This window comes from Zootoca vivipara, chromosome 9 (genome assembly GCF_965207765.1).
Source record: "Zootoca vivipara chromosome 9, rZooViv2.hap1.1, whole genome shotgun sequence".
NCBI classification, from domain to species: domain Eukaryota; kingdom Metazoa; phylum Chordata; class Lepidosauria; order Squamata; family Lacertidae; genus Zootoca; species Zootoca vivipara.
The window spans coordinates 27,990,165-28,011,403 of record NC_142592.1 but is presented as its reverse complement, the minus strand read 5'-3'; the positions used below and the strand labels follow the sequence as shown (position 1 = coordinate 28,011,403).

At 44.1% G+C, this 21,239-nt stretch overlaps 3 protein-coding genes across 3 annotated transcripts in view; 1 reads left to right on the top strand and 2 right to left on the bottom strand.

Moving 5' to 3' along the window:
• Positions 1–5,847, bottom strand: part of RAB3IP (RAB3A interacting protein) — a 61,320-nt gene extending 55,473 nt beyond the window's left edge. The window contains exon 1 of the mRNA XM_088651935.1: positions 5,749–5,847. The gene's annotated coding sequence lies outside the window, so the exon portion shown is untranslated. The remainder of the gene's footprint in view (positions 1–5,748) is intronic.
• On the bottom strand, positions 3,252–15,693 carry LOC118091055 (cathepsin E-A-like). The gene is made up of 9 exons (XM_035127651.3): positions 15,513–15,693; positions 14,102–14,279; positions 10,830–10,947; positions 10,385–10,503; positions 9,695–9,894; positions 7,565–7,687; positions 6,571–6,715; positions 5,749–5,847; positions 3,252–5,106 (listed from the first exon to the last, which is right to left on the bottom strand). The coding sequence occupies exons 1-9, from the start codon at positions 15,566–15,568 to the stop codon at positions 4,942–4,944; spliced, it is 1,203 nt and encodes a 400-aa protein (XP_034983542.3). The 5' UTR covers positions 15,569–15,693; the 3' UTR covers positions 3,252–4,941.
• A 3,138-nt stretch (positions 15,694–18,831) lies between these two features.
• Positions 18,832–21,234, top strand: LRRC10 (leucine rich repeat containing 10). The gene has a single exon (XM_035127654.3). The coding sequence runs from the start codon at positions 18,917–18,919 to the stop codon at positions 19,745–19,747; it is 831 nt and encodes a 276-aa protein (XP_034983545.3). The 5' UTR covers positions 18,832–18,916; the 3' UTR covers positions 19,748–21,234.
• The last annotated feature ends 5 nt before the right edge of the window (positions 21,235–21,239 follow it).

Genomic DNA, 21,239 nt, shown 5'->3' with positions numbered 1-21,239 from the left:
AGTCTAGAGATATCTCTAAATATGGGAAATATCTCTAAATATGGATATTTAAGTTATACTTCTATACTTGTAAAATCAAATAAGAATTATTTTTTTAAAAAAAATTAGGAGCCAAAAATAGTCCTAATGATTAGCACTACAATAGTTACATGATCTTACTTTGGAGCAAATATAGAAAGTTGCCTATCAATACAGTTGCCTATATCAGGGGTTCCCAACAAAATTTTCTCGAGGACCCCTCATCGAGCCGCTATTGTGACAAGGACCCCCATTAATTCCTAATCCTAAAATTAAAAAGTGAGAGTCAAATTAAGAGTTTTGCAAAGAGGCAGCGCGCACCAGGGAGGAGGGAGGGGAATGGAGAAGACAGGGTACCTGCGCAGTAGCGCACAAATGAAGCCGACACGCGCAAAGCATCTTGGGGAGGGGAGCGTTAGTAGAATGTGTGCACTGCCTCTTTGCAAAACAGTAGTGTTTGTAAAGCGCCACCTAACGGCATACAGCAGAACTACTGCCTCTATCTAATTCTCGTTTTGCGCTAGACTCTGCTCATGCAGGAAGCGGCCAAAACAAAAAATTTGTTATCATACGAAATATATTTAATATATTTTTTATTCTAATAGCATCTTGCGGACCCCTCTTGCATAGCTCGCGGACCCCTGGGAGTCCCCGGACCACCTGTTGGGAACCACTGGCCTATATCAAGAGGTTCCCAAACTAGTCCATGGATCACCAGTGGCCTGAGAGCTCCATGCTGGTGGTCCACAGTGTGAAGAACAGCAGAAACGGCAGCTGCTCCATCATAATCTAAGCCTTGCCCACCACCACGCCACATGGATAGCATAGCAGTCAGCATTCCCCTTATCTCATTTTCCCAGCTCTAGCTGCAGTGGCTATGGAAAACAGGTAAGCGCCATTCTCCTCAGGATGTACGCCAATTCTAAACCACATTCACTTTATGTGTTTAAAGCCCTCTGATACCACTTTCAATGCTTCCCACAAAGAATTCTGGGAGCTAGTTTGTTATGGGTGCTGGGAGTTGCTAGAAGACTCTCCCTATTCCCCTCAGATAGCTACATTCCCCAGAATGGGTTAACGATAAAATCCCTCATGACAGGGAACAACTATGTATGAAGTGAATATGGCCGCTGTGGCCACTTTCACACGCTGTCTCTGTCTCTCTGTGTGTGCATCAAGCGACTTTTCAGGCACACAGTCAGAGGAATTAGGGCTTGACAAATAATGCTTTTCATTTCCTACTGTGTCACAACTACTGTCCTTCCCCTCTTATGCCCCCCAGGTGCCCTTCCCCTCCTCCCCCATTTTGCAGCCCTCTTTGATGCCCCCCACCTCACTCTTTGAAGCAGAAGTCTAATTTCCCCCTCAGCAGCCTGAACGCTCTTAATATGGCTGGTGCCGTTGAGACACAGGGAAGCTTCTAAGGTTTGAAGTTTCTTTCCCCCCCCCACCCTCCTTCTTTCCCTCTGAATTTTTGTTGGAAGTCGCCCAGAGTGGCTGGGGGGAACCCAGTCAGATGGGTGGGGTATAAGAATTATTTATTATTTATTATTATTTATTATTATTTATTATTATTATTATTATTGAAACCAACCATGGATATCACGTCCCTTCAAGCCTCAATCCCACTCAGCATATGAACTTGCCTTCTTGCTGCTCCACAGCATCTCATGACTGGGCGATTACCTCCTTCTGTCTGCCGTGTGACCACCTTAGGGTTGAACATCACAGCAGTTGCCAACTGCATTCTGCTAGGAAGAAGGGGATAGACCTCCAATATATCCACCCAGCAGCATTATTGCTTTTGTGACATCACAGGCAGTCCACAGCCAATGGAAGCAGCCTTGGAGGCATCATCATGACCTCAGCAAGACCTCACAATGGTGGGTGCGGTTCAGCAGCCTTTATCTGCACTGGGAAGACATCTTGATACCCGAGGCAGAATCCAGCCCAATGGCTGCATCCCCTTGTAGTGACTATTCCAGGGGCTGAGTGCCAAGAGTGGGTGGGGCCAGAGACTGCCCATTGAAATAATGTTTTTTTAAAATAAAAAAATAAACAAAAAAGTTGTAGTGAAAATAACCAGTGTAGTTGATAAACCAACAACAGGGTACAAATTAACAAATTGACAGGAATGAAACATTGGTAAAGGCCTGGTGTCATGAACAGGCTAGAGAGTCCAAAGTGTGGGCAAAGGAGGCAGGGGGGCAGGAGGATGATCCCGGAGAAAGGACCGGTGATTTGTGGGGTTCTGTGCCATCCATGAGGCAGGGGGAAGAGGAAGAGGCTGGGCAGTCAGAGACGGGAGAAAAAGCTGCAGGGAGGCACAGAGGTGGAAGAGACAGTCCCAAAGAGAGTTGGGCCATTAAAATCTCCTTTGTCCTTCTCCCACTGTCTGTAAGGTAAGTAAAGGTAAAGGACTTCTGGACCGTTAAGTCCAGTTAAAGGCGACTATGGGGTTGCGGCACTCATCTCGCTTTCAGGCCGAAGGAGCCGGCGTTTGTCAACAGACAGCTTTCCAGGTCATGTGGCCAGCATGCTTCTGGCGCAACAGAACACTGTGATGGAAACCAGAGCTCCCAGAAATGCAATTTACCTTCCCAGCGGTACCTATTTATCTACTTGCACTGGTGTGCTTTTGAACTGCTAGGTTGGCAGGAGCTGGGCAGAGCAACAGGAGCTCACTCTCTCGTGGGGATTCAAACCACCAACCTTCTGATCAGCAAGCCCAAGAGGCTCAGTGGTTTACACCACAGCGCCACCTGATTCTGTGGGGGTAGTGGGGCAGATGAAACAATGATGTTTGAATCTGCGCACGGGAATATCAACTAAAAGAGGAGTTCTCACAGGATCCGTGAAGCTACATTTAGAGTAGTTATCCTTCTGGCTGAAGTAAGAACTGTCATGTTTGTAACAACAGGATTCCTTCAAATTTAAATATGCTGTTTGTCTCCAACAAATATCTCCAATCAAATTAGGAGAATGCAATGAAAGGAAGAGCTGTAAATCAAAGTCGGCAGCAAACCCTTTGGAGATTTCCACTCCATTATATTTGGATTTTCCCCCTTTTATGCCTCACAACAATAGAGACATTTCTTTGTATGACAGAGTTAATGTCCTCCATTCCCTTTTCCCACAGCATAAATCCGCAAGAGGACACAAACAGAGTGAAGTCATTTGCAAATGAAAACAAACTGGTCAAATAAAGTGAAAACAGGACAACCCCAAAGGGCATTTTCTTGATCAACTTTAATTCATCCATACATCTGATTCTAAAACCAGATTTAATAAATCTAGCCCTGTGGGCATTAGTGAAAAATGCAGCCATTTAAAGTATCTGTTTAAACACCATTTGATTAGTATTCAGCCTTTGTAAAATATTTTTGCGTAGGACAAAGCAGAATCTAAAACGTGACATGTTGACACAGTTGCCAGAAGTAAAGTTTAAATTGCTTTAAGCGGTTTCAGCATCTGTAGCTGAGATTTAAAAACCAAATTGCCTGGAGTTCTCTCCTTTCTACTGTGCAAGTGACAAATTCCAGACTTACAGTGCTGCTCTGCATAGGTTTAACCTGCAAATCCCATTCATTGGACCATGCACACTTACATGGCAATAAGCCCCACTGGAATTTGTTGACTTCTGAGGAGAACTTTGATTCAGTACACATTTAAAACCTTATCTATTAAATTTGCACTTGCCAAAGCAATACGAGAACCAAAACACAGATATCCTACAAAATTCAGACTCAGCCAAACTTTGTGGTGCAGTTCTCCAACCAAATAAGGTTTACCAAAAAAAAATCAATTATGGAAAAGTGTGGATACAATAGTGAAAATAACATATAAAAGCACCTATATTTAGGGGAAATACTTGCAAAAAAATGTGTACATTAGTCAGAACATACAAAAATATGTTTATTTGGAGAAACTTGCTCTAAAAAATCCATGAGGATTTTTAGAAAAGATTCACAGATTGCCGCAGAAATGGGAAGAACTTAATTTAAGGTTGGAAAACTGTTAAACTGGGAGAACTGAAAAGGTCCTTCCATCCCTACTTCTGAGTAAACCATGCATAGGATTGCACGGTCAAAGGAATTTTTTATTATTATCACTGCCTACTTATAACGCAACACAAACTCTGAGAAGCCAAGACTCCTCTTTCCTTAACTACTGCTCAGAAGAAGGGGAAATCCAGTTTGCAGTGAATAATTTGGGTTCTTCCCTTTTATATTAGTCTGATGTCATATTCCCTCCACTAAGAAAGGAAATGTGCCATTGGAAGACCACAGAAGGTGAGAACAATGGTGCATATACCATTCTTAGAAAAGTCAGGCTTCTCTGGGAGGGCCACCATCCCTGAGATGGCTTCACTTCCTGCTTTACTTTCAGCTCCTTGAGAAAAATTCTAGCCCAGAGATTTAAAATACAATTCCATGCATTGTTAGCCCCGAGTTTAATGGGGTTTATTCGCAAGTACAGTGGTACCTTGGTTCTCAAACTGGAAGTCCATTTGACTCCTGAAACAGTTCGAAAACCAAGGCTCAGCTTCCGATTGGCTGCAGGAGCTTCTTGCACTCAAGCAGTTCTTGCACTTCTTGCACTCAGAGGTTCAGCTTCTGAAAAACATTCGAAAACTGGAACACTTACTTCTGGGTTTTCGGTGTTTGGGAGCCAATTTGTTTGACAACTAAGCCGTTCGAGAACCAAGGTACCACTGTAAGTGGCTACAGGGTTGCAACCTACGACTGCTTTCCTATGCCCACATAAACACTGGTTCACTTCCAAGTTGATCCAAGAATTTTCAAGTCTTCTTTAACACTGCCTCTTCCCACCCCCTCATCCAAATCAGTTGGACTCGTTGCACCTAGGGCAGGTTTACTGGCGGGATGCAAACCGCTGTCAAAGCATTTCCCATTACTCGTGCTATTTTGCTTTGTGAGCAAATCCAACTCTATTATTCCCGCGATCAAAGACGCAATAAAAAGCTGACATAAATACGTCTCCCAGAATCCACATCGGTTTGTTGCGGGGGCCGAGATCCAGAGCCTGAAAGCCACTGAGGCAAAAAGGTTCTCCTCCGCTGGTTTGCTGTCACAGAAAAACAAACACTTCTGTTTGGGTGATGCTTTTACACTAGCGTTTGAACCAGAGCTGGCACAGCTATTAGGCAGGGGGAGGCCGCTGCCTCGGGCGGCAGATGCCACCCACGCAGAGAGCGCAAGATCTCACATGATTTTGGGTGAGATGTCACCCCAAATCGGTGCAATCTTGCCTAAAATCAATACTGGTGGTGATGCCATTTCTCCACCAGCTGCAGATGCAGGAGGACATGTGAGGGTGGGAGCAGCAGCAGGGTAAAGCTGGCATTTCCCATTTCACCTTAGGTGGTGAAATGAGCCATGCCCTCCCTGGATTGAACCAAAACCGACAGGCTTTCGTTTCATAAGCCGCTTGGCCTCTGCAAAACACATGCCCTCCCTTTCACAATTTTTCACACCCTTTGGCCAAAGGGTACAGGGATGTTTGTATAGGGGAAAGTGGCGAGAAGGCAGTGGGCACCCACTGTTAAAGGTAGTGCTCTCCTCTGGATGCCAGCTGTTAGGGAGGCTCTTGAGTGGCTTTTTATGCCCATCAGCTAAAAACCCACATTCCATATCGACACTCAGCCCACAAACACTCAACACAGCTCTTGCTTCAGAAGACAGCAACCGTGAGAATTCAGATACATACCTTGATTATGTACTGCTTTGAAGTTATTGTGTATTCCCTCTGCCCAATGGTAAAGGTTATCGGAGGCAGGCTGGAGAGTCTTCTGCAGTCTACAGTAAACTGTAACAGAAATTAATTCCTCCACTTGAACTGGGGTTCTTATTGTCATTCACATAAACAGCGAAAGTGACCTATTGGCGTTGGTATGTGGGGAGAGCTGGCAGCTAGGAAACCTTTGACAAACAACAGTTCTCAGAATTCTTTGGGGGAAGCCACAACTCTTAAAGTGGTAGAAGACTGTTTTAAATGTATGGTGCAGATGAGACAAGGTGCCACGAGAATCTTTGTTGCTTTTGCCAATAACGCGAGAGTAGACAAACGTAACTTCCTATTTCTCTCAAATTCCAGCAAAGTATATATGTAGCCTTGCCCAAAACCTCCCCCTTATTTTGACCTTTGATTCCTCCCCCCCCCCCCCCCGCAACTCAAACAATATGTCCTGGACATAGCTGCCAAGTCTCCCGCTGTAAAATGCGGGATCAGCAGCGGCGCGGCACCGGAAGTCACTTCTACGCATGTCCAGACATGCGTAGAAGCGACTTCCGGAGCCCCTCTGCCCGATTTCCGGTGCCCAGGCATGGGCAGAGTGGCACCCGAAATGGAGCCTCCCTGGCAGGTAGGAAAACCGGGGGATTTCCGGGATTTTTTTCTATTCAAGATAACAGCGGGAAACGGATTAAAATCTGGGGGTTTCCCGCAGAAAACGGAAGACTTGGCAGCTATGGATCATATCAACAGCTCTGGATTTTCTTTGGGGCTCTGCTGCCCAAACCTTCTGTTTACCTCGCCATGCGGGGCTGGGTGGGCTCCGATTTTTTGCTGCAGCAGTATTATTTGTGAGGGTGGGCCAGTAATGAGGGAAGTACCCGAGTCTACAATGGCTGCACAGCCATCTTTGCATGCTGCTATCTGTCCCTGGATTTTCACGCTGTATTTTTATGGGGAGAAAAGAACAATCATGAATACTCTTGACTGAATCAGGTTGCAAGCATGTGGGGCATATATAGATGAGGAAAGCAAGCAAGGGTCAGCACTCAGTTAAAACATAACCTTTTAAAATCATCTCAGCAAAATTATCTTCTGAAGGATATTAAAATTTGACTCTGTATTATTCAACTAGTTCTAATTTTTAATATCTTAAAACAGTGCTGGGGAAACTGTGGTGTCCAGATTTTGCTGGGTTCCAAATACCATCAGCCAGGAGCTCCAAAGAGATTTTCTAGGCCTGGTATATGGCATGTGGGTTGGGTCATGCCCACACCCTGCAAAGACTGGCACAATATTTGCATAAAATTAGCAATAAAATGTATTTGTATTCAAACTGTTTTGCAAAGGAGTGGAGGAAACCCCCACAAAAATAATCAGGAGCCACACACAAGTAATAAGTTTGCCCGACAAACATAATGTCCTCAGGTAAACTTTCCACCATAATTGTATTTCCATAATAGCCAAGGCTTAACCTGCTGAATTGCAGCCAGCCATTGTCTGGAGAAGGAACTTCCTGGTTAGTTTTACAATTCCTCTCTAGGACATGCATGAGTTGGCTCATTGGTTAAAAACACTGAAAGGTGAGAGCAAGCTCTTTCCCCCCCAAAGCAATTGCTTAGAATGGAGCCTGCAATTTTTTTGCTCCATAAATCACATTTTACAAGGGCTTTGGTCCAAATACAACACACACACCCTGTACCTCGCTCTTTTGTGTTATTTGATCCAGAGATGATTTCCTTTCTACATTACCACTCCAAAGGTTTCTGGTCCATTTATTTTTCAAACTTACTTGTCCATATGAATTTTCCAATACTTTTGCTCGGTGACTGGAACCCAGTGAATGGACCCTTTGTAGAGAGAATGGTCAATGCCTCCAAATATCAGCTCACCCCCATTCTCAGTGTTGCCTCCTCTAAAGGAAAAAAAGGAAAACAATTGGATAGGCAAGTGTAAACACAGTTGTGGTTTGACATGAAGTTGAATGAGGGTGTAACCTAGTTCAGTTTTCTCAGATACGTATTTGTGTTTGCCTTGGAAGCTGCAAGTGTCCTAGGCTGCCAACATACCATACATTCAAAGCATATTTAAAGCACATGACCTTCCTCAAATAAGCCTGGGAACGGGAGTTTGATAAGGGTGGTGAAAATTGTACCTCTATGAGGGGTAACCTGTCGTTGCCATGATTCTCTGGGGAAAGTCATGGTTTAAATGTATGGTATGTGTGCAGCCGTAGTCAAACCATGACAAGAGAATAGCCAGAATGCAAAAACAGTATTTAATACTTCAGAACCATCAAGTCCAAATCTGAAAAGCAACTCATATTGATCTTATTGACATCCAACACCCTTTTAGAATGTGGCTTGTTGGGGTTGTTTTTTTTAATTGGGTTTTTGGTTTGATTTTATATGTTGTAGTTTTGTTTGTGAACTACCCTGAGACCTCCGGGTATAGGGTGGTGTATAAATTGAAAATAATAATAATAATAATAATAATAGAAGTTCATTAGAAATTACTGTCCTGATTGCTTTAAAAGCTCGAATATGAATATGTTCATTTTCTAACAAAAAGATGGAACAGAAAGCTGCTACCAGGCCAGGTTCAAAGTTTTGGTACTAACATATACAGAACCAGGTTACTTGAGGGATAGCCTTATCCCTTACATATCCAGAAGATTTCTGTGGTCTGCAGGAAAGTTTCTCCTGCAAGTTCCAAGGATCTCAGAAGCCAGCTCTGCGGCAACTCCCAGCAGGAATTTCAGTGTGGTTTCCCCGGTTCTGCAGAATAGCATTCCTGCCGAGATTTGATAAGTGCCCACTATCTGCACTTGCTAGAAACAACTGGAGACATTTTTGTTCCAACAAGCTTTCCCAGCTGGATAAATAGACCTTTTGTATTGTTTCGGTTTTGTTGTAAATGTATCAGCTGTCCTTGGTGTTTTTAACTGTTTTTGGATTTTTTTTATTTCCATTGACTTGAGACGATGGTGTAGTAGAAGGGGATTAATAAATAAACGTTCATAATTTTTATGATTATGATTATACTATAAGTAGGCCTCCTTGCTGGATAATTGGCATCTTGTCCGAGGGCCCCCTAAAACTTGTGGCTGTCTCTGCCTGTCTCAACTCACTGAAATCATGCAGCAAGTAGATAAAATTTGTGAATTGTGTGGTAAACATGTAGTACCAGAAATCTCACAATAGCTGCATAAATTAATATATATACTCCGTGCTTTTTTTTCCCTGGGGCACGCAGGGGTACGCATACCCCTAAACATTTTGTGAATCTTTGTACTTTTGTCCATTTACTGTATTTATTTTTCCCAATTTGTACTATAAAATGGTGGTTTTCTTGAGTCAAAATGAGAGTACCTCTAAACCAGGCATCCCCAAACTTTGGCCCTCCAGATGTTTTGGACTACAATTCCCATCTTCACCGACCACTGGTCCTGTTAGCTAGGGATCATGGGAGTTGTAGGCCAAAACATCTGGAGGGCCGCAGTTTGGGGACGCCTGCTAAACATTTTTTTTAGGGGAGAAAGCGCTGAGTAAACCCTACACCAATCCAGAGAAGAGTCCCTAAGATGATTGGATGGCACCTTGTCCTCCTCTTTCTGGCAACTCCTGCAGCCCAAGCATGTTGCTCTGCTTTCCTTTGGACCACATCAGTGAGGCCAGAGAGACGGTGGTCTTGTCTGGGCAGCCCAGGACTCTCATACACAAAGCCCAGGCCTATGCCCCAGGGAAGTTACTTCGGTGTTGCTATCACAGTGGTTTGATTTACCCCAGAAGGCACACTCTATGGTCTCTCGAGGCAGATGGATGCCGCCAACAACAACAACAACATGAATATTTCCCCAGAAACCATTCTGTGGAAAGGCTGGTTTGTTGGTCATCCTGTCTTTTCACTCTCAAACACTGACCTGTTCAAGATGAAGGAAAATACAGGTTCCTCTATCAATTGTTGCCTCAGCATATTGTCGAATACTGGAAGTCCATGCAGTACTGACAACGATGGATATCCCAAGCCCAGCACCCCATCGAAGTGTGCAAAGATGAAGGTCAGGTCAGGCTCATAGACAGACTCTCCAAAGTCTTGAGCCTCAATGGAAATGTTGCTGAACTGGTTCATTTATTTGCCAAAGAGAAACAATATGAAAAACATGTAACCACATTATAGTTCAGGTTATTCAGTTCAAAACAATTTCCTTCTTGAACCTTTTCAGGATTGGTTTATGTCACAAAATTCTACAGCTTGGGCCTACGTTTCCCCGCCTCTGATGGGAAAAAGCTTATCACACAACCTGATATTGAACCATATATGCCAGCAACTTTCTCCAGTTCCGGCAAAGATAAGAATGATAGTATTAGTGCTATATCATCTGCATATAAAGTGACTTTATAAGATAGTTGTGTGATTTGTGATCCCTTACCTTCAAAGAGACTTTGGTGAACAAAAAACACGGACTGGATTTCCTTAACAATGCATTTTGAACATCAGCTGAATTACTATGAAAGACATGTCCGAAATTATCCATACCCTCACGTGTACTGCCAAGAACGCAACAAAATACAGAATGCTTGAAGGCAACCCTAGTAAGAGCTTCCCTCACCTGTACGGTGTCTTTGGCAGTGATGCCGATCAAACTCCCAGTCCCATATTGTAAATAAAACGGCTGCCCTCCTAGCGCATAGGAGTGTGACATAAACGACTCAAATCTTTTATGCATGCCTGCAAAAACAAAACCCATTAGTAACCTGAGCAATAAACATGATTTCCCCCCAGGTTTAGGCCTAATTTTGATTAAATAATAAAAGCAAAGCATTTCATTAATTAAAAGCAAAGCACTGCATCTAAAATCTCCCTTTCCCCGTCTCCAATCCATTATTTCTCTCTATATATATTATTTGTACCCCGCCCATCTTTGGGGGGCTGTGGGGAGGAAACAAACCTTAAATTATTTTAGTTTGGGTCTGGAGAATTCTGTGGTACACAAGGTGGAATATGTTTGAGATTGCTACTGCGTTAAATCCGTTAAATGTCAAAATATTTCTTACTGCAAGCTTTGCTGTAGCAACTAGTGGATGGGACCCAAAAATCGCTGGAGCCGGTGTCAAACACCACGGTGAATTGCTGAGGTGGAGTGCCCACACTCACCTCTCCATAGTACTGGGCCTGAGGGGGGGGGGAAACAACCCATTAGTCCAGTATTCAGTCACCTGACAGACAAGGTTGGGGGAGCTTCGGGTGGGTGGTGGTGCCCAGCAGGTAAACACATCATTGCATAGGTAGTTCCATTTTAGGTGCAAAGGTAATGACCCTCCAAGCCTAACACTGAAAATAGAGGTGGGTTTGAAAAACATACACCTAAAAAGCCAAGGTAAAGAGGTATGTCTTCAGCATTCGCGAGAAGCTGTCTAATAAAGGTGGCAGGCACACCTCTGTGGGAAGGAATTACGCATGTTACATTAGTCACATGCCTGCCAATGTGGTGTTTGTCTTTTATAGGGATTGTCAGCACAGTGTTCTAATCTGGACTGGAATTTTAGCGTAGTGGCAGAGGGCTTTAATCCTGTTTTCCTGCTGTGGTCCCAATCCCCACACCAGCAATGGGAGCTTCCCCCCCCTCAATCCAGACTGAGACCATGACAGAGGCAAATATGTAATGCTTCCGACGCCGCCCCCTCCCTCCCACCCACCCCATGCTAGGATTCCCATTTGCATTAGGGAACCCACCATGGTAATTTTGCTTTTAAAAACAAAACCCTGCACTTAAAGGCACAGCTATATTTCTAAATGACTTACTGCACAGAACTCTGAGCCATACCCTGCATGGAATGTTGTTCAAATTGGGGGGAGGGAATGTTTTATTCAGAAATTCTTAACAAGCCTGATTAAGCTTTGCTTTGTGGGTTTATTATGCTTTCTTAAACATCCAAGTGAATTTAGAAACCAGGCAAAGAGTCCTGGATGACAAGACAGGATCAGCCCACAGATGAACTCCACAAGCTTATCAGCCTTCCACTTCCATATCATCCCCTGACGAGCAGCACAGCCCCGTCTCACGTTCTATTTTTAGTATTTAAAACAACAACAACAACCCATTCCAGGCATCTGCTGCAGAAGGTGACATGATCTTGTATTCCAAAAACAGGCTTTAACTTTTAATTTATATTTTCATTGCTTTAATTGGAAATGCATATTTTGCATATTTGTTTCCCCCGGCAAATTTTAAAGAACAAAATAGGAGAAGCTACTATGGGGCTGTCCTGGGGCAATTTCACTCTTTCCTGAGCAAACCAAGAGCCTTGTTTACAGCAGGGCTGGGGAACCTGTGGCGCCCTAGACATGGCTGGGTTCCAATTTCCATCAGCCCCAGCCAGCAGAACAAATAGGGAGGGATGATGGGAGCTATAATCCAGGAATGCCTGAAGCAGGTGGCGCTGTGGTCTAAACCACTGAGCCTCTTGGGCTTGCCAATCAGAAGGTCAGCGGTTCAAATCCGCACATTGGGGTGAGCTCCCGTTGCTCTGTCCCAGCTTCTGCCAGCCTAGCAGTTCGAAAGCATACCAGTGCAAGTAGATAAGTACGTACAGGTATGGCGGGAAGGTAAACGGTGTTTCCATGCACTCTGGTTTCCGCTGCACCAGAAGTGGTTTAGTCATGCTGGCCGCATGACCCAGAAAGGTGTCTGTGGACAAACGCCGGCTCCCTCGGCCAGAAAGTGAGATAAGTGAGATGAGCGCTGCAACCCCAGTCGCCTTCGACTGGACTTAACTGTCCAGGAGTCCTTTACCTTTTTATTTCTGGAATGTTTGAAGGGCCACGGGTTCCCCAGCCCTCGTTGACACATTTGAAACAACATGGGTCAACAACTGCAAGGGAGCAAGTCCCTCTACTGCTATTGACAATTAATATTATATACATACTGTATACATACGCATATGCATATATAATAGTGGGGCCACGATACTCCTAGTTGTTTTTGCTTTAACAGACCTTCACGGCCAGGTGTGCCAACTCTAAGGGGCGGATGTGCCGTCAGTGCCCTCAATATTTCTTAGCAGGGGCCTCAGCGCCCCCAATATTGAGGGGGTGGAGGAGGCCAAAGCGCCAAGCCGAGTGTGGCACATCATCAAAGGCAGCCTCCTCCCGAGTGTGAGAGAGGAGCTGTGGTCATTGAAGCTGCGTGGTGTTTGGCAAGGCCTCCCCCTGACGACCTGTCTCCTCCCGATGACGCACACACAACACATGACACAACACACGTTGCGAAATTCACTGGCATGTCACACATGCACCGCACCGTGGCACTGCTGCCCCCCCCCAATCTTCGGCCCAAGGCAGCAACCTTGTTCACGGCTACCTCAAAACATAGCTAAATCAAAATGAAAACATTTGTGGCCTCACAAGGAAACCGTTAAAGGAAACTGTTTTCCATCTTGTTGTGTTCCTTTTCTACAGCAGTTTGAGGAAAGAGTTGCTTTTACCACACCTCTCATCAAGTAGATTTACCTCACGATCCCTTTCTCCTCCTTTTCTCGCACAGTCCCTTTTGAAGGACCTCCTCTAAGTCCAGCCACCTCCTCAAGCAAACAGGATCAGAATTAAACCAAGAGCCACTCACAAATCCTGAGACAAGAAGCCTGGTTGCTATTCTGCTCAAATGGTTAGCACAGAGGGAGCCCGCCAGATTTCATAGGAATACAGCTCCCACCAGCCCCAGGCAGTGTGGTCAACAGTCAGGGATGGTGGAAGCAGTAGTCTAGGAACATCTAGATGGCACCACATTGCCAATGGCATGTTAAATGATAACACCAACCTTCCTTCTCTTTGCAGTTTATGAGGAATAAATGTTTCCTAGAATTAGGAATTTACATATGGAGCCTTTATTATATTTTCGGAAAATGTAAAAAAAGTCAATTGTTGCTTATTTCAGGCATGTGCTTTAATTCCTACTCTGTCCTGGGAGTGAAGGGATGGTTTAAATTTGCAATCTAATTTAGGTTTACTTTACAATACGACAATAATGCTTCTGGTATGGTCTGGGCTACTAACAGCTCTATAAATATTGGCTTAATAGGTGCCAAGTGCAGCAATTTTACTAAGGGACAGGTGGACATATACTTTGAGCAGTGGATGTTTGCTGACATTTTTACTTTTTTAATGGACATTTATAGACTGTTTTTATATGTTGCAATCTGCCTTGTTTTATGAAGGAGCCTTGTTATTTCATGAAAGAGCAGGTTATATCAGTCTACAACTCAGTCAATCAATGAGCAGCATCAGTCCTATGAGCTTTCACCCCATTATTATGCAATGACATACTCACATTCATGTAATCATAGAGCCTTTCTGTTGCAAGTCCCTGTGACAAATTAATATCTGAAGGGAGACAGTGCGGGTACCTCTGAACAAAAATGTCAGGTTGGCGGTCTTCGAGAAACTTATGCAGCTCTCCTCTTTTGCGGAGTTTTCCTCTGATAGATTCAAATCGCGTTAGAGGGATCCTGGGCGAATGACATGAATGCATATTTGGTGTGGCATACAATGGACAATGATATCTCTGAAAAGCCGAAACTAGGACTAGGACTAGTATGTTTTTTCTAGAGTGGTTTAATCAATATTTTTGCCCTGGTACGTACCTTGTTAATTTTGCCTAGCTTAGGATAGACATCAACATAGTACTAATAAGATAATTCAAGCATTTCTGCCCGCCAGATGGAACAATCATCCTTCTCCTCCCCACATGTGTTGTTCGGGGGTTTCCCTGACCCTCTGAAATGAATTGGGGAAGTGCAGGGGGAGAAGAGGAGGGAAAGCTCTTCTGAGCTATCGGAAGTCTTGCACTGGCTTCTGCTAGTGCACCAGTTGAGTTGAATCCGGCCTTTAGAGTGTTATAAAATTACATGGTAGATGTTGAGGCCTGGAATGGGCGAACATGCACACGAAAGCTCATACCAAAATAAAAACTTAGTTGGTCTTTAAGGTGCTACTGAAGAAATTTTTAAATTTTGTTTCGACTCAGACCAACATGGCTACCTACCTGTAACTATGTCCATTTTGGGTTTCTCTCGGTTTTCTAATCTTAAATTCCACATTTCTGCATCCGTTTGCGATTTTTAAAAAAATCCTCATGAAAATTTAACATTTTAGCGAAAATCTCTCCTATGCGCATACCAATATTCACATGTTTATATGTTATTTTCACTAATATATGCACCCTTTACCATTGTATAGGCACTTTTATGTACATTAGTTGACTGGAGAACTGCGCTGAAAAAGCTGGCTGAGAATATTGAAGGATAGTTCAGTTCGCATCTTGTTTCAGAAGACACAAAGTTGGTAAGCTCACTTTTAAGAGCCAATGGAATCAAGTTTCTCCCCAATTCCTACTTGAGGTACATGAGCCACTGCTAGTCTGTGGTAGTATACTGGACTAGAAAAATAGCCTGGGTTAGTATAAAGCATCTTCCTAAGAACTGAAATTAACATAAATTGTGAATGTGGTATTATGCATTCCTACCACTGGGACTTGTTGCAGGGGAAATGTTTCCATGAATTTTGCCCAGGGTTTTAGGCTAGGGCCATCTTGTAGCAAATACCTTTCTATAGCATGCCAACACCAAAAGTTTCTTTTTTTAAAAAAAACAAGCTTCTAAAGTAATTAACAAGATTTCTTTTTACAGAAACATAGGCCCACTGCTAAGAACACATTGAAATTATATGAAATACTTCCTTACCTTACTACAGCTGTGATGCACGGAATATAAACCAGAGCTGCTAAGAGAACCCTCATGGCTTCAGCTGGAAGTGGAAATAAAGCTGGCTATTCTTCTCTCTATCTCTTTTATATACTTTGCTGGATCACAACCAGCTGTTTGCGGGGTCAATCAACGACTGCAGGTCAGTTGCTTGGCAGAACATTTGTAATGTGCTGGACAAGGACCCACCAATTTGTGTAAATACTGCAATCTGTTACAAGGTGGATGGGGAGCCGGTGGCCCTCAGGATGCTGTTGGACTCCAACTCTCATCAACCCCAGCCAGCATCGTCAATAGCCAGGGATGCTGGGAGTTGGAGTTCAGTGACATCTAGGGGACCACGCATTCCCCACCCTTGCATTAGAATACTCAAACAAGGGAGTGATGGAGGCAGGTAGTAGCAGTGCGTGTGGTAGAGCTTGACGCTGGTGTGGTTGCTTACCTGAATGAGGCTGAGGTGCCAATAAGGGCGAGACTGTGCATTTGCACTGACAGGAGTGCTGGGCCGGCAGGGATTCTCCCACTGGTACAACCACCCCACCCCAAACTTGCCACTATTGCCCTCCCCCAATGCTGTCCAAATAAGGAGCAGTGACAGAGGTGGATTTAGGGAAGCGCGACTGGTTCACCCACAATGACTTATAATGAAAGTTGAGAGATGGGGGTGGGGGTGCCAAATTTTGTTGTGTTGCACAGGGTGCCATTGAAATTTTAAAGTCTGCCTCTAGTAGACTCCGTTGTAAGGAAGTTGGCTGTGTCTCACCACACATGCCACTAACGCTTAAGAATAATGAGTCTTTTTCAGTGTGGACTAAGTAATTACAACCCAGGTCTCTTACCATGTCTCCAGGTCTTCATAGGTGAACCTATGCAATTCAAAGCACTATAGAAAGATGAAGGGTCAATGGGATCATCTGAAAGATTCAGCACCATAACAAGCAATTTGACCTTTCCTTATTTCACCTGATTTTTCTCATTAGCTATTACTGAATTACTTTCATTTAACCCGGGCATCCCCAAACTGCAGCCCTCCAGATGTTTGGGGCATAGCTGCCAAGTTTTCCCTTTTCTCGCGAGGAAGCCTATTCAGCATAAGGGAAAATCCCTTTAAAAAGGGGATAACTTGGCAGCTATGGTTTGGGGCTACAACTCCCATGGTCCCTAGCTAAGAGGACCAGTGGTCGGGGATGATGGGGATTGTAGTCCAAAACATCTGGAGGGTCGAAGTTTGGGGGTGCCTGATTTAACCTCTCCCCAAGGAGGCAGGTGCAAAGCTTGCACTCTAAGGCTGTGTAGGCACTATATACATTTAAGCACATTCTTTCCCTTGAAGGATTCTGGTTGTTGTAGTTTTTCCCCTCACGGAGCTATAATTCCCAGCACCTCATAAACAAAGGACAGGGTCCAGAATTCATGGAGAGAAAGAACGTGCTTCAAAGGTAGAGTTTGTCTGCAATCCTACAAAATGTATTGGGGGTGGGGAACCTCAATCCTGGGGGCCACATCCATTCCTCCAGATAGGCTGTCTCCAGTTTGCTCCTCCTCCTCCTCAGCCACACAGCCTCTCCCCAGGCCATGCCTCTCACTAGCCCTCTTTTGCACCCTCCTGGGGCTCAAATGCATCCTTGAACTCTGGCAATGCCTCTTCCTTACCTCTGGCCCTGCCCATCACTGGCATGTGGCCCCCAGAAGGCTGCCTGGAAAGGAATGTGGCCCTCTGAAAAAGCTTCCCTACCCCTGACATATATAATGTGGAGTTGAGTAATCCTTGTGTCAAAAACTGTTGCTCAATGGCTCTGGCTTTTGGCTTGCACATCTAACGCAAGCAGGTTTGCAAAGACTTCAGGGCAAGCCCAGTGAGTAATGAAGACTATACACTACAGGCTCTTCCCTTAGGGCAAATGGCTCACTGCCCCACCAAACCCAAACCTGGCTGGCTGCTTGCTTACAACTATAGCCCAAGGGGTAGCATTGCCTATCGCTTCCCTCCTCCTCCCCAGATTCTCTGTTCTCATTGTAAAACTCAGCAGGGACAAGGATGGGATCCAAACAAATTTAGACGGCTGTTTTTCATTGGCTGTGGCTCCACTTCCTGTTGGCCTCCCTGCCTTGCACTCCAGCAGTCCCAATGGGCACCAGTGGATGGAGTCACTGCATGACCATTTGGGGACACAACCCAAGTTGAATCAGGATTCAGTCAACACTCACATCTGATCACATGTGGAGGGCTACGTGAATCAGCTCTTGTTCTCTTGCAAACAAAGGTGCAACTACTGTCTGTCTCAAGACTTTCACCTCTGAGAGGCAGAGCATCCCATGTTAATTGGTCTTCACCCCCATCACTCATTAAGGTCCTCAAAAGTCCAGACTCTAGGCTATTTTTTCATTGCCTTCATCTCATTAGCCCACTGCAAGGAGACTTTGGCTTGCCAACACAGTCACAAGGTGCAGCAATCTAAGGTCATTGTGATCTGCATTGATAAGGCTAGATTAATAGTTAAGCTGTGAACCAGAGTTTTTACCGCATAATATATTTAGGTAAGTCCTAAATATGTTCCTTAATAACATATAAATGTAAATGGGCATTCTGCATCCAGAAAGAGCAAAATGTCATATAAATCAATGTCCAAGTTAAGCAGTAGGATTTGCCTAATTGTGCCATGGAATTTGAAACCATCCATTTGGTGTCAAATGTGTCTTTAAATCCCATGCTTAAGACTCCCACATACTTTTTAACCAAAAGCAGCCAATGGAGTCCAATTCAGTTCAGGTTTGCGGTACAGGTGAAGGGTGGTTTACATCAGGTATACTAAAACAGCCACACCTAACCGGAATGGGAACCTGTCACAGTTTAGGGCCAACAAGAATTGCTTGGCTGATGGTTGAACCCTGACTGAAAGCCATGGCTGAGAACCCTTTAGTTTGTGCCTGGGAGCATAATATGTTACTTGCAATGAATAAATACAGTACTTACAGTAGATGACATTTGCATAAATGAGTACTGAACATATCTCTCTCACATGTTACTAGCAAGTGACTATAGCATAAAGCACCATTACAGCAGAGCTTTTAGAGTAGAGCATGCTAAGGGCAACATTGGGACTGTTTTGGAAAATATGTCTGATTAACCACTGTGCAATCTCAGAACTGCACCTTGGTGAGAGCTATTCCAAGGCAATGCCTGTATTTCTCATCAGCAGACACTCATTCAGTTATCAGGAACATTTCAGGGCTCTTGAGATTCATGATTGTTGCTATGTGGACCATATATATATATTACAGCAAGGAGGAGGGAACAGCACACAAAATAGAAGCCAGGCAGCTTCCCTACTCCATAAGCCTGATTCACTGGGTAACCAATGTAACTTTCTGAAGTTGTTAGGATGGGCAACGCTTTACGAACAGTCATTGCTTTCTTCCCATCAGATGCCTGCCAGAAATACATCCTGGGAGACCTTGAAGAGATGCCAATTGATAAAATGTTGGATCTGAGCAGCAAGCAGGTGAGGCGGTTCCCACTGCACATTTGTTCTTTCAGGGAACTGGTCAAATTGTACCTGAGCGACAACAATCTGAATCATCTGCCCTCTGAGCTAGAACAGCTGCAGAACCTACAGATCTTGGCACTGGATTTCAACAATTTCCAAACTCTCCCCCCAGTGGTGTGCACCTTGAAGCAGCTGTGTATCCTTTACCTGGGCAACAACAAACTCGGAGACCTGCCTGTGGAGCTGTGCCAGCTGCAGAACCTGAAGACGCTCTGGATTGAGTCCAACTGTTTGTATCACCTGCCCGATGTGGTGTGCGAATTGAAGCAACTCAAGACGCTGCACGCTGGCTCCAATGCGCTGCACTCCCTGCCTGCACAGCTTTGTTACCTGAAGGACCTGCGCAGCATCTGGCTCTCAGGCAACCTGCTGCCCGATTTCCCCCCCGTGTTGCTTCACATGCCATTCCTGGAAATTATTGACGTCGACCGCAATGCCATCACTTACTTCCCCAGTCTTGTGCACCTGAGCAGCTTGAAGCTGGTGATCTATGACCACAACCCCTGTAGAAATGCACCCAAGGTAGCAAAGGGGGTGCATAGGGTTGGGAGATGGTCTGAGGAAAGCCCCGAACCTAGGAAACGTTCTGGTATGGAGAGGGACAAAGGATCCGAGGACATAGACTCCATTCTCCCTCCTCCAGGGCATCTCAGCCTAGCCGAGTGACAAAAATTTCCACTGGAGTGCAGAGCTTGCCACAGGAGCCTTCTCATCCAGGGTATCCATCTCTAGATAAAGATGAGAATATTTGGACTGTGTTTTCACAGGCTGTATAATCCAGTGTAAAGCTTCATGTGTTTGATTTCACTTGATTTCTACGGTATTCTGTGCATGCCCAGCTTGGTGAGTAATTTAAATATCTGGAATTAGTAAGATAAACTCTGAACTGTGACAGTCAGCTAATGCATCCCCTCTGATACCTGCAGCTCCTTCTATGGAATTCAGATGCAACAAAACCTAGTACACATTATAAATGAATCTTTAATTTGAGAAGGGGGAAAGGAATCAATTTAAAGATAAAAATGCAGGTGCCTTGCCTTTTGTAAATTAAAACCACTAGCCCTGTGGTATTGAAGAAATTGTGTGTATTTTGAAGGCACTTTGATATTTCATCCTGCAAATGTATCTAATACAGCCAAACAGGGAAATAATTTGCCTTTATCCTGGTTTTGTGCGTGTAAAGGGGAACTTTTAAGTTGGGGTTCACCAGTCACAAATCCAACCATGTGGAGCATATCTGCATACCAGCTTGAAAGCTGCTCAGGGAAATGTAGGAAATGTGTAGGGTTAGGAGACATAGGACCCCTAGCATAGTGTTCAGCACCTTCAGTCTTTGGGGAAGCCATGACTGATAGAAAAGATTTATAGATATGCCATTGGAATAATTTGTTGCCATTTAACTATTTAGCCCAGTGCTTTCCAATTAACGAAGTACTGCGGACCCCATTTTTCAAGTCAAGCCAATGACTCCCCTACTTTTGAAAATACTGGTATCTCTGGTACTTTTTGCTATGTGAATGGTGCCTTGGACCACAACTTCTTTAGCCCATTATATGTGCCTAACAAGTTAGAGGATCTATGCAGTTAGTTGTTTTACCTTTTAAATTAAAAGGCATGAAATATGTTGGCTGGGATCCTAAGTACAGCTTTAAATTATTTCATTGTGAACTATTTCTCCTCCAACTTTCCAAGCTATTTCAGAACTCTGAAAGTAGACTACAGCCTATAAAAGCTCATGCCACAAGACATGTGTTCAGTTACAGTACCACAGCACTCTATCATTTGCTGCAATCATCTAATATGGTTACTTATTCCAGGTTTTTTTTAACATGCCAACTAGAAATTAACTTTTTTTTTGTCTTGAGGGAGTCATGCACTTGAACCTCCAATTCCAACAACAACAGTGAGGGTTCAGATTACTTCCTCCTTGCCGAGATGTGATAAACACACAACTAGCTAAAGGTTTAGTGGCCTGTATTATCTTCATGCAATGTTTAATAAAATGATCGCACAGGATGACATTTTTAAATACTAGCAGCAAACTCTGCTTTCATGCATATTATCTGAATTGTGCTCTCATTGTTTCACATGTATATATTCGAAGGTCTTTCCAATAAAAAGTGCACACTCTAGTACTTTACCAAGGTAAATAGAAAGT

Bases quoted from the DNA above. Each gene is read 5' to 3' on its own strand.
- LRRC10 (XM_035127654.3), top strand. From the start codon at position 18,917: ATGGGCAACGCTTTACGAACAGTCATTGCTTTCTTCCCATCAGATGCC.
- LOC118091055 (XM_035127651.3), bottom strand. From the start codon at position 15,568: ATGAGGGTTCTCTTAGCAGCTCTGGTTTATATTCCGTGCATCACAGCT. The intron at 6,716-7,564 runs GTAAGTTTGAAA...ATAAAAATACAG, and splicing joins TGGAAAATTCATATGGACAA to CGTGAAAATCCAGGGACAGA. The intron at 5,107-5,748 runs GTATGTATCTGA...TTTCTGTGACAG, and splicing joins CAAAGCAGTACATAATCAAG to CAAACCAGCGGAGGAGAACC.